This window comes from Pundamilia nyererei, unplaced genomic scaffold (genome assembly GCF_000239375.1).
Source record: "Pundamilia nyererei isolate P.nyererei 1_Seehausen unplaced genomic scaffold, PunNye1.0 scaffold00103, whole genome shotgun sequence".
NCBI lineage: Eukaryota > Metazoa > Chordata > Actinopteri > Cichliformes > Cichlidae > Pundamilia > Pundamilia nyererei.
The window spans coordinates 679,781-693,160 of NW_005187504.1; the positions used below are offsets into that span (position 1 = coordinate 679,781).

The window sequence follows — 13,380 nt, forward strand, 5'->3', positions numbered from 1 at the left end:
GTTCACTTCAGTTCAGTTCAATTTTATTTATTTTATTTATACTATTGAATATTTATATATTCAATATCGCACTCAATAACGCTCTGCTCCAGCATTCTGCCATCAAAAGAACACTGTTTACTTGTTGTCTGTATCAAAGAAACCACATGCCCTCTAATGTTAACATTCATCCATTTTATATTTCAGTTTAACAGCCATGTATGATTGATGTAGCAGTCCATTTTAGCACACTGTAAATCCTACCAGTTATCCTCCTTACCCCACAGTGAAAAGCATGTCCACCAGTGACAGTCTAAGCTGAATATTATTCAAGTGTCGACATGAACCCATGGCAAGGTTACATTAGAGTCAAGCACCTTTAAAGTGCTCGACTCAAACCTTACATTTGTTTTAACATTGGTTGAGTCCTCGACTACAGCTCCAAAAATGGCTGCTGTGAAGTGTAGTGTTTAAATAAATGTATGCATCACTGTAATCATTTTGAATTTGAGGCCCAGGCAAGTGACATTATTATTATTAATAACAAGCAGTAATGTGGAAATGAGATAATAATGATTAGAAGATTGAGATTTATTGACATGTGGTTTTGGTATCTAGTTTGAGCAAATGAACTGTTATGATAATTGTGTATTAAAAACATCTTTAAAAGAAATCACATTTCTTTGCATAACCAGGAAAAAAATCATTAGATACAGCTGTAGGCTAAATTCTACCTAGAGTCATATATTGAAAGATTTAAGGTTATCCTCTCACACTGGTGCTGGTTTTAACTAACTGCTAAGCCTGTCCCTGAGCCTGGTTCTGCCAGAGGATTTACTCCCGTTAAAAGACATTTTTTCCATCCCACTGTTGCCAAAGCGCTTGTTCATTGAGTGTTATCTAACTGTTAGCGTTTGGGGCTCTTTATGTTTTCTCTGTATTATTATTGTACAATATAAAGTGCCTTAATGTCAACATTTTGATAACCCTCAGGGTCAAGCATGACTTTGGATCAGTGGTTGGCAAATTATACAGAGAAAACTGCAAGCAGCAGTACCAGTGACCAAGACACTGGCCAATTCCCAATAGGCACTTTTGCAATAGGCTAACCGAGGTACCAGAGCTAAATCACTGCAGGACTAGATACCAGAGTGACACGTTGTTCTGGTTAGTCTGGAAATTCAGGTTAGTGGGAAACTGGGGTCAGGTCGTTTGCCATACACAACGGTGGATTCTTTTAGGCTAATTCTAATGTTATTGGGGGTTGTTTGTAGTAAAATAGGTAACCATATGGTTGCCATATGGAAGAATAACATTTACCATAAATAACCACATAGTTCTGGATGATTATTCACATTTTATAGTATGGAGTTACGCTGGGGGGGAGTTGGGCTCATTATTAAAATCCTAGCGCTTAGTTGTCGCTCACTCCGAATGCCAGTGGCAGAACAGCTGCTGTGTTGAAGTGTAGAGGTGCTTAAAAACCACCAAATTCACTCTCTCAGATTTTTATTGCTTGTTTTTTTTCTTTACTTGGATAATGTTTCTGTGGTTCCGGAGGCCTGGTGTAAAACTGAACAGTTAAAGCTGTCATGTCACGGACAAGTTTAAGGGTTATTAATTCAGTTCAATGAATATTTTGCACAGAGACCTGTGGATTTACTGCAGGTCTTATCTTCTGTCATTTTCCCACTATTGACAGTGTGTTGCTTGTTCCGGCTCACTTATGCTTTCATATTCAGTTAGTTCTTCTCATTCAAAAATTCTTATGTCTTCTTATCTCGTCAATCGTTTTCTGACTACCGTCCATGGGCCAATCAATCTAAATATCCTTCAGGCATATTTTTGCTCACTCAACCACTCCCCCATCACCACATAGATCTTTAGATTGTTCTGGGAAACTTACCACCAGTGTCTACATTCCAGACAATATTATCCTTCATCTTCATTTTCAGCATGTGTCTAGCTGTGACCTCACCCATGAGTCTGATTGTTACAAGCTCAACCCTGGGATTCAGTTTAAAGTTACTGAATAATGTTGAAAAAAACTGCCCATTATCACAGCTCTGGCGCAAATATCCTTAACAAGTAAATGGAAAGGGCTGGTTACCTTCCATTTTACATTTCCATACATTTTTCTCAAGTATACACAAGTTCCCCTGCAGGGAAAATTACGCACTTTCTCCACTAAATTGACCAGCCCAACATACCATGCTTGTCTTTAATAGCACACACAGCGGGAAGTCTGATATATCTGGAGAAAGAAAATAAGGCCAATCTGAGTCTGTCGCAGTTATGCATATTTAATTAATTCAAATTTTTTTTTCATCTCGACCACAAAAATAATTCCATCAGTCTTGGAAACGGCAAACTATTGAAATTTGGCCTTGTGGCCTTGACGTTGTATCTATTAATATCAGGATTAAAAAAAATAATCATTCTTTATTTAATCTTCACAGTTTTGTTTCATTTGAATAAAAAAAAAACTTATTTTATGGTTTTATACAGCTTTTGTTGTGGTGATTTGAACTGGAATACCAATAAATATATCTTTAAAATGAAAGGAAGAAATAATAAAACAACCTCTTGAGAGTCCTTCAATTATTTAGGGGCTTTGGGGCATGGAGCATGGCAGGCTCGGTGGAGCAGTGTTAAAGCTGAGGCACTTTGTGCTTGCAATCGGAGATGAAGAGGCTATTTGTCTGTGTAGTGTGCAAAGCTCTTATCAGGGATTTGTTTGTGGCACAACTTAATTTGCATAAATTTCTTGGAGTGTAAGATGAAAACTCTGCGCTCTTGGCTGGAGCAGGAGGAACAGATTGCCCTCACAATGCACATTCCTTCAAACAACTCAAATCGTTGTTCTAATGTGGAACTTAGATTAAGCTTTTCATCTCAATGGTCTGACCATTAAATATTTCTCCTTTTCTCCAAATTTTCACATGCAACAAGTATCCTGGCTGCTTATCTATCAAGTATTGAATCGTGAAGACTATTTGAAGTTTATTACAATTCCTATTTGTTACAGCTCAGGGCATAAACGCTAGTCATATGTTAACATTGTACTCAGGGATTGCTGAGATCTGAGAACATGATGACATGTAAGTGAGTCCTATACCCTCACTGAGCACAAAATGTTTATTTGACATTCCTACACTTAAATCAGTAACAAAAAACTAGCGATCTGGGATGTGTAACAACATTTTATTAAAACTATCTCTTTAATTTGTATTTATTTATTTATTTATTTTTTACAAATTACAGCAAAATCATGTCAAGTATTACCAGTAAAATGTATGCAAACATAACTTTCCTTATTTTGGTCAGAGATATCAAGCTGGCCTATTAATGAAGTCGAGGTTTGAAGTATTCTTTATACATACATCATTGCCCTGCTAAACTTGCAATTAAAAGATGTGCCTGCTGATATTCTGTGTGTTACGGATATGTGAATCTAAAGCCTGGCATATCTGCTTGTGTGATGTGAAAATTATTCCAGGGCCTTAATGCTCCATCAATTCCCAAAATAAAACAAGGACTGAAGGAAAGTTGGGAGTAAAATCTAGTGAAGAGTTTACGTATAATGCCAATGATGCCTGCAACCTACAGAGAGATCTTTGGGCTAACGTAAGCACAGCATCACATGCAAAGTTTAAGAGTGACAGGTAAATGGTTTTTAATAAAAGGTGCACATTGAATGGTTGTGGTAAAGCAAGAAAACTGCAGCTACTACCTGAATGAAAATGTTGCTGCATGGGTATAATTATTTTCTACCAAAAGAATTATGATCCTATATTGAAATATACGTGGGCCATTCATCTTGTCTGAAGCACTGAAATATTGGTGTCCGGGACACTGTGAGCCAAAAGCCATGCACTGTGAAGTTTTAAAAGCTTTTGCAAAGGTGTGTGTGTGTGTGTGTATACACATATACACACACATATATTATATATATATATATATATATATATAATATATGTTATTAGGCTGTAGAGCATTACAGTGGCTGTTTTTGGATTCAGATCTATTCAAAAAAACACAGGACACAGTGCTGTGGCATGCTGAAAAGATGAGCACATAGACGATTGGATGTGGAAAAAGTATAGTCAGAGAGTTGATAATACAACAAGCAGATTGTTCTCCAAAGCTATTTAAAGCACATGAATGAGCCCTGGGTGACTGGTTCCTTCATTTCCATGAACACATACACATATTAGTGTGTATGTGTTCATGGAAAGGCTGTAGGCACCTTCCCACATATATCCGCACTGCTACCCTAAAGGCTCACTGACCACTGGTGTTTATTTTTCTGTCTCTGAAAATGGTCCCAAACAGATTGACCTGTGCAATGTTTGCTAAAAACTACCCAGTTAGGGATGAAACAAACACCATGCAATGTTTTTGCTTAGGTTTGACAACCACTGGAATAAGAATTCAAATTTTAATGTAAAAAGTTTTTAAAAAGCGCTTATCCTGGTTATAGTCACGGAAACCCTGCCAGTGTGACCCTGGTGCGATAGTTCACCTGGATATTCACTGCTGAATATCCAGTAAACGCTTTCTTTCTGATAATGATAATAATAATAATAATGGAAGACAAAAAACACACGTGTAGAACCAATAGTCTTTTTATCCATTTTCCAATAAAAAATACATTCATACAGAAACTATTTTACAAAACAATTTCAAATGAAAAAATTTCATTATGCCATAAAATGAACAAAAATAGAGCCTCATATTTTCCATGTTTATCCAATAAAGATTCTCTAGCTAAAGATAGGGCATCTTTGCAGGTCAAGTTGGGGAAAAAATGACATGGCAAATAAAAAAAACGTAATACTTAGCGAACACCAGAATTCAAAATTATTACAATTCAAGTGTCCAGAACAATTCACGTCTGAAAGTACTTGTTTTCTTCTTTTTTTTTCTCTATTAAACATGATAGGCCACGGGTCTAGGCGATACTGATGTCATTTTAAAATGTACATTTTTTTTTCTGACTTTATTTATTTTTTTTCCCAAAAATCAAAACAAAGATGTTACAGAAGCAAATGAAAGGAGTATGGAGTGCATCTATTTTACAATAATTCTTTAGCCTTTTATCGTTCACATTTGGAAACAACACACTGCACTTGTTTTTGGTCCCACACCTGTTCAAAATAGAAGCTTCCTTACAAAATTCTCGTAGTTTACAATGTAGCATGTCTTTGTGTTTCTCAGTGTAAAAACAAAAATAACATTGCAGACAAATGAATGTTCAACAGGTTCACCGGAGAAGTGTTGAGTTTTAACAAGGCTACCTGTGATGTTGACAAAGTGAGACATTAAGTAAATGATGAATGAATGAATGTTTTTTCTAAAATTTTCCATCTGTCTTAATTTTTGTGTATAATATAGCGGCGCCAAAACATTTCTACAAGTGGAGAAAGTGGCCATGAGATTATCCACTTGTGCGCCCATCTGATTTTTTTTGTTTCAGCTCACTGAGAAGTGTGACGAAGTCATGTTACCTATGTTGAAACATGAACATAGTGAAGTTGGTACAAACAGCTTGTCCTTGTCTCAGCTTAGGTTACCAGCACAGACCTCTAGCTCTGAAACACAGCTCAGCTGAACTGGTTGGACTGGTTTTTTGTACCGTAAAGTCAGATCGTGGGCTGTTAAAACTAGAACTGAGTAAAGACACTGACTCACCTTGGAGGTGAGACTTCCCGAAACATCCAATATCAAACCACTCTCGTGACTGAGAATGTGGTCATTAGCCTACTTTAAATGAGTCATCCTTTGCTTTTGAGAGTATATGCTTGACATAATGGACCCAATGTAAATGTTGCCTTTGCAGTAAATCTTGATTTGCCACTCTCGGTGGCTGACCACACAACATTTCATGAGAACGTGCTTCCAAGACTCTGTACCTTTGACAGCAAGTTACAGTTAATCTGAAGTGCATCCACGCAATCGTATACTACATAGTAGTAAATCAATATAAAAGTGAATTGCTTTTCCAAGTTCTCCACAATTCTGTCTCAGATCTGGATAATTTTGAAGACTATGATTTAGTTCTGAAATATCTATGATATATTTAACACAGACGTGTAAATGGCAGTCATTATGAAGCTGATATAGTTACTTTTGTTTTAATATTCAAGAGTTTAGAGGAGTTTGTCGCAAGGGAAAAGGGCAAAAGGTGCAACTGTATGGATCAGAGCCTTTATAAAGCTATTCAATAACGCACAACTGCATTCGCAATGGTCATTTGGTGTATGTGTGTATGTATAACAGAGTGATCTATTCAACAGGACAAGGCCACTTACATAAGGCATCGGTAAGGTCAACAGTGCATTTACAGACAGAACAAAAGAGAAAAGCAAAAGTGAAGAAAAAGGAAGAAAAATCCCACAATCAAAATATTTGCAAACAGTGGTATCCCCAACTTATAAAGAGAATGAAAGAAAAATATGGCAAAACAAAATGACTGCCTTATGTGTTTTGTACAATACTATGATACTGAGTATTATGAAGGTAGCTGCTCTTGAATGGAATTTTGTTGTCCTATAAGGTGAGCAACACATCCCCAGATCCCATGCAACTTCTGATATAATGGCATTAACTGTGCACAATTGTTGTTGTTTTTGTTTTTTTCCTTTTAAGATACAAAGCTTACACAGTGGAAAACAAAATGAGCTTTATAGCGTGTATGTTTTGAGACAGGCTACGTAATACATTGCACATTTAATAGCTGCACTAAACAAAACAACCTCCCATTTTTAGACAGGGAGCTGTAGTTTCACCTCCAGGCAGAAAGGGGGCAATCTCTATCCAATCAGCCCCACTAAACTACCCCCCTACTCCTCTCCACAGCTGACAGAATCAGTCATGACAGACAGAACTTTTTGCTTGCATTCATTCTTAGAGAGACAACACATAACCCTCCCTCAAAAAGAAAAATAAACCTCCCGAGTATAACATCACCCTTGCTATGTCATTCACTCGCAGTTCCACAATGCAAGCTCCATCCACTCCATAAAGCCAGCACAGGCATCCAGTTGCAGGCACTCACAGTCCCCATGCGCACAGGCAAACACACTGTCAGTGGAGGAATGGCACCCCAACCCCTGGAGTCCCAAATTTCTCCAGGAATAAAGCGTTGAACACCATACAGAAGAGTCTCTTCCCATCTTCTCCAGCCTAGATCTTTCCCATTTTTGGAGTCTCTTTTTGCCCTCCCGCTCCTCCATAAAAGCCTTTCAAGAGCAATCACCACAGCGAGGTGTTGGAGGCACTAAGTATGGTGCAAATAATAGCCTGCGTTGCTTCATGTTTTTCCACTGACTGGAACACGACGGTGCCCCTGTTAACGCTCCCAGGACACACCGGCCTCGCTGATCTCCACAGGTCAGGACAATTAACCCGAATCATCCCTCAGAGCTCTCAACATGAAGACCATCTTAGATGTGCCTCTTCATGTGCAGCGCCAGGTGGTCAGAACGGGAGAAACACCTAAGAAGAGAAGAAAAACATCAGATCCAGCCACTAAACTGAAGAACTAAACAAATGACTATAACTTGTTGAAGGTAAAAAGTTGCTTATATTAACAACTAACTAGGCTACAATGACTAAGTAAAATGCTTCTAAATTCAACTGAATCAGTTAATAGACCAAAAAAAACCCCGAAACACTGTAATAAACAAAGCTATCACTTCAGCTGCAGGAGATGAAGGGAAAGGAAATGAAAAATCTCATTTTTAATTGAAGGAGAATGTTCACACATCCATCCGAGACGCTAATCAACACAAGAACCCTGGGGTGGTTTGTTAACATGTGAAACCAGTGAAACAAACAATATAAAGCTTCTTTTTCACCCACCAAAGATGCTTGTTGGATTCCATTTAGATTAAAGTACCTATGGCTATGCAGCCAATTTTATTCTGCTTGTTTGGTATTGGATACTATTCTTACTCTCTGTGCTATATAACATGAACACGTGATAGATTGAAAGAATGGGCTCATGCCTCCCCCTTCCACCTAGTCCCTTATCCCAGTCTGTATAGGTTTGGCTGATGTTTTAAATAGCGCCCTGGTAGAAGAGACCCAAACTTCACGCTGTTCAGTCTCATCACACTCCTCCCATCCATTGTACTCAACTCTTTTTATCCACCCCCTTGACCTCAACCATTTTCATCCTTAACCTTCATTCATCCCTCCCACTAGCATGTCATTTTGATAAACTAATTTGCTGCTTTCTTTGTCAGTAAAGAAATGCTTGGCACCCAAAATATAAAGAAGGGGAGTAGTTCTTATGAAGAGGGGTTAAATTAATTTACAGCACTTTGTTTTGAGAGGCATTTGCTATTGTAACAAAAAAAAATGTGACTAATCATGGTGACATATGACAATAAAAACCGTCTCACCTGTCGCAGTGACTGCATTTAAATGGCTTTGCTCCAGTGTGCTTCCTGAAGTGTCTGGTGAGTTCATCGCTTCGTGCAAAGCGCCACTCGCAGCCTTCCCATGAACACCTGTAAGGCTTCTCGCCTACAAGAATGAACGTAAAGAAAAGCAAAACATTAAAGCCAGCCATGTCATTTTTCATCTGAGTTCAGAACCTTGCATTTACTTAGCTATTCAAGCAGCCTCTGCAGGTTTACCAGAGAGTTAAGAATTTCTAAATCATAATATGAATATATTTTAAACTACAATTTCTCAGATATACAGCCAATATTTACAGTACAGGAAGTAAAATAAATATGATCCTGTGCAGGTGGTTAGCAGATTAGGCTGACTACTGTAAGACGAATAGAAAAACAACCTCGTGCCTTGTGGGCCTCAAGAGCTGTGGTATGCAGCTGTAAGAAGCTGTTAGAGTAGAAGGCTTATGTAACAGGGGGCGAGCTACATGAAAAAAATAGAGACTGTTCCTAATGGTCCTACAGACCATTAACCATCATTAACCATGTGGCTAACGTGGCTGGAGAACGATGCTAGGAATGTGACTTCCTCTGCTAATGGAGGGCCAAGCTGTAAACAGCCTGGCAGAGGTCAAAGGTGACAAGGGAAACTGCTCACATTTGAGCCCCTAACAAAACAGTGCAAATGTCAGATTCCCATAATGTTTCACTCTCTCTCTCTGTCTCTCTTTTTTGGGAAGTTGTATGCAAATGAGCGAGTTTCGGAAGCTTTTCCCATGGTGAAATCTGAGAACTGTTGATTTGTTTTCAGGATCCACATCCTCTGGGTGCTACTCGGCCACAAAAGAACATCCCTCCCCTTCGCGTCTCTCTCCCTCTCTCACGCACTCCCCGCCTCCCTTTGCCCTGCATGAAGTCACGTTCCTCTGTGTGAATTAGGTCATAGTTGAGGGCATTCCTCCTGACAAACTATTCAAAGTATGTGGGAGTATTTTTTCAGAACTTTGAGCAATAACTCAGCGCTTCAGTTCGGCTATCGTCACTTTTGAAAGGCTCACTGTCAGGCCAGTTTACCTGTGTGTGTCCGCTGGTGTGCTTTGAGGTGCGAGCTCTTGGTGTACACCTTCCTGCATCCGTTGAAGTGACACCTGTGCACACGCCTCCTCCCGTCAGGTGATGCCTCCCCGCTGGTCAGACCTGACCTTTCCAGGCTCCTCTCCATGCCCCCAGCCCTTATTTTCCCTGTTGAATGCATCACTGTCTGTATCCCAATCCACGTCTGGGCTACAGAGCCCTCCTTGCCGAGCTCAGGTGAGGATGGTGGTGTGCTGATGATGCCAGAGGCCACGTCATCACCGTTGTCGGCCAGAATATCAGTTAAAGAGCTGGAGGTGAAGTCGAGGGTAGGGGAGAGCTCCTCTGAGCTGTCCGAGGCCTCGCTGCTGGCATCGGAGTTGAAACCACCAGCATCATGGTTCTGGCTATCCTGATTGTCTTCCTCCTCCTTAATGTGGGTGATCTTTGGGTCCGACTCACTTGACTTGTCCCCGCAGGCAAGCAGCAGCTTGCTCCACAAGTCTTCCTGGGTCTCAAATTTAAGGTCTGTGGCTGAGACGTAAGGCTCGCTCTGGAGGTATCTCTCCAGCTCGAGACATGTCTGTGTAGATGAAAGACAAGATAGAAATGAGTTCAATGGAGCACAGAGCCAAAGGCGTGTAACAGAACTCTTACATTCAACCTGAAAGTCCTTAAAACCACCAAAAAAGACCATTTGTTTTTACAGGAAACACAAGACTCCGGTATTCTCCTCTGCACTGTATTTATTCTAAGCAGCAGCAAAAAAGGGGGTATGCTGTGACACTGTAACATCACCAGCCCTGTTTCTTCTCTGCCTGCAGGAATGAAGTAAGACACAATGTCCTATGCAGAGGATAGTCAAGTACACTCTAAGTGTGTTCTCTGAGCCCATATCAGGGAGGATTACAAGCACCACATTTCCTTCTGAGAGACTGCAAGAACAAGGTGCTCTTACCCACGAACGCAGGCATGGTTTGAATGTGTGTAGGTGTGTGCAGAGGTTGGTCATGAAATTTACATATGCTACAGAGCCCCCCATTGGGTTAGGGAAGTGCTTGTAGATCTTTTAAATCTATCAATTATTCAACATAATGTGGATTTAATAATGCATTTGGAGGCATTGCTAGAAATAACATAGCACACCAGGGACTGAGTGGAGGGAGGTCTGGTTCATGGGGGTTCATAAAAAGCCTGGCATGAATACTGCAACAGCCACTGTGGATTGTGGGCCTGTTTTCTGTGAAAAGGAAGTGAGAGAGCACTTCCTTAACCCTCTGCAGTCAGCAAGCACAGGCCAGACACGAAGGCCACAAACAGGCCTGTGCAGTTTCCTAATGAAGCAAATATAAAATTACAGCCAAATGTTATTATAACAGAACTGACTGGAACAGTGGCAGCCAAAGCTTGAGGAAACCTGGATCCAAGAGGTCATGGGACAAATACATTTTTCGGACTTTTTCCAAACTCCTCCTAAAACTATTTATTCCCTTAGAGAGAAATTGACATTTTCCTAGTTGCTTGGAAGTTTATAGGGTCAAAATGAAAATGAAACTATCCGAGAGGGGACTATCCCTCTTTGGCTGATCTGGTTACAGGCAGCACAAGCATCACTTGACAAAACGCTAAAATAAAGGAAGAACGACAAATCTCACCAACAACATTTTTAAAATATTATAATAATACCATACTGAATAAATAAAGCTTATCTAGAGATGGAGGATGAGATGGAATAAAAATTAAACCACAGGTACCAGGCAGCAACTACAAACACCTTTCGTGTGTATATATATATATATTCTAAAAGAAGACTATCATGGGAAAATCTTCGTGTCTTGGGAATGAAAAAGAAGGCATTGACTTCATATGTTTCTTGTCAGCAGTGCTGGATAAATCCCAGGCGAGCTTTAAATGCCTGAGAGGGCGACTTGGAATGAAGCCCGGCCATATCTGATAGACGGGGAGACAGAGAAGACTGAAGAGTAAGGCCAATTCATTTCCCAATCTGAGCAAGAAGCGACTTGTACCCTTCCCGTCACTACCAGTGTAAAACTCCACTGTTTTGTCAACCAGGCGGCCGCCTGGTCGAGCAACGGTTCAATAGAAACCAGCCTCTCTCTTATTCTCTCTCTTTCTGACAGTCTGTCACTCTCATTTGTATGTGTGGGTCCGTGTGACAGCAAGAGGGAGTGAGCAGCAGGCAGAGGGGGCAGAGAGAAAGTCAGGAGGAGGAGATACGCGCAAAGGCGCACGGCTCGCCATTCACTCGCTAAATCTGCAACACGGCGTGTTTTTCATTTATCACAAACCGATGTGCCTGTATAACCTGCATGCCTGAGCCGAAATTGTCCACAATACGAGCAAACCACCACTGAACAACTGTGCGCGCGCCGTAGCACCAGAAAATACTGTAAAAGTACAACTAATTTAAAGCATATTTTATGAAATGTGCCAAAAAACTAAAGAAGACACGTAATAAGTCTGCATTTTTACAAACATACTAAAAAAATACTGATCTGTCACGAGGGGAACTTGCACCATTTCCCCTATAACCGGAGGCAAACCAAGTTTTGAGAAATAAATTTATATTAGCTGCATTACTGAATCAAACGCGCGCTCACATTACATGAAACTACTCTGACATTTGCCAGTCGGCGCGCAGCTGTCACTTAAAACAAGTTTCTGGAAATTACGCACTCTGCTGGCACTTCACACATGAGCCTGTGGCACTATCTGTCAAACTGAGGAATCGAGTGTTTGGAATCAGTCGTCAGCCTACCTGCTGCCAATACTCTTCCAGAGATGGTAAAGCTGAAAAGTATCCAGTGTCGTGCACAATTTGGAGCTCCTGGAAGATGCTACACATAGGGATGACATCCATTTCACTCCTGAGATTTAGCCACAAGGATAAGCGAATTCAAGCTTGTGAGGAAACGAAGCCTGATGTGTTCAGAGAGAAGCTGGAGTCTTAGCTGTATTTGCATGTATACTAGTCTGGAGTCGTGCACTTCCAGTGGAGGTTTTGAGCGTGAGCGCACAACACCGAACTCTGCAAAAGTCCGTCAGCGCACTGTAAACTTCCCCCCCGATTCAAAATTACAGGCAAACCCACCCCCATGTGATTACATTACGTTACGGCACGTCTACCAATGGGCTTGCAGGAACTTTACAAAGGCCTACCAGACCACTTCCGACCAATAACGAGCGAGAGCCGAGTCATCCTGTGTGCCGTGATTGGTGCAGAGCTAGAAGCCTCTCTGGCTCCCATTGGACTAAATCAGCGCTATTTTTAGAACCGTATATAAGCGAGACTCTTGTTTTACCACAACGAGGAAGTTGAGTTTTCTACTGATTCGACTCTGAGCGTCAGCCGCTCCGGATCAGCGGCAGGAGAAGCGTCCGTCTCTAAATAGACATGGCTATCTTTATTTCCTCACACACGCACTAGTTACTCTCGTTCTCTTGGCGAGTTGCGCTATGAATCATACGAGCGTAAGTCTGTAAAGAAAATTGCTCTCCTGCCTGTAAAACGCAAGTTCATGACAACAATATTCAGACGCGTCTGCAGACTCGGGGGGATCATCAAGAACCTGATCAATTTCTGTGCTCTGTGAAACAAATGTGATAGACTTCATCTTTTCATGGCTGCCCAGAGATCCATGAGCATTATTATGAGTCTCTCTGTGACAGTGTAGACAATTTAATAAGCTATTAAGTTATAATAGAGTTGCCATAAAGATGATTATTCACATAATGCTGTGGGGGTTATTGTAGTGGCAGCAGCTTGAGGCATAGCGTGAGGGACAGGTTAGATTTTGCTGGGAATGATGCACATTGGCAGGCGCTGTGTGCGGATGTGTGCGTTTTAATGTCAGTCACCTGTGGCTCTCTTAAGAGCGTACTTTTGCAGGAAAAAGTG

At 40.7% G+C, this 13,380-nt stretch overlaps 1 protein-coding gene across 1 annotated transcript; it reads right to left on the reverse strand.

Annotated features, from left to right (window-relative positions):
• Positions 1-4,677: 4,677 nt before the first annotated feature.
• On the reverse strand, positions 4,678-12,560 carry LOC102207327 (Krueppel-like factor 6). The gene is made up of 4 exons (XM_005740742.2): positions 12,241-12,560; positions 9,462-10,044; positions 8,391-8,514; positions 4,678-7,479 (listed from the first exon to the last, which is right to left on the reverse strand). Exons 1-4 carry the CDS (start codon positions 12,340-12,342, stop codon positions 7,428-7,430), a joined length of 861 nt encoding a protein of 286 aa, XP_005740799.1. The 5' UTR covers positions 12,343-12,560; the 3' UTR covers positions 4,678-7,427.
• Positions 12,561-13,380: the final 820 nt, after the last annotated feature.

What these genes read in the sequence shown, in the direction of transcription:
- LOC102207327 (XM_005740742.2), bottom strand. Translation starts at nt 12,342, where the DNA reads ATGGATGTCATCCCTATGTGTAGCATCTTCCAGGAGCTCCAAATTGTG. An exon ending in ACACCAGCGGACACACACAG is followed by an intron (nt 8,515 to 9,461) that starts GTAAACTGGCCT and finishes TCATTCTTGTAG; the next exon opens with GCGAGAAGCCTTACAGGTGT. An exon ending in AAATGCAGTCACTGCGACAG is followed by an intron (nt 7,480 to 8,390) that starts GTGAGACGGTTT and finishes TTCTCTTCTTAG; the next exon opens with GTGTTTCTCCCGTTCTGACC.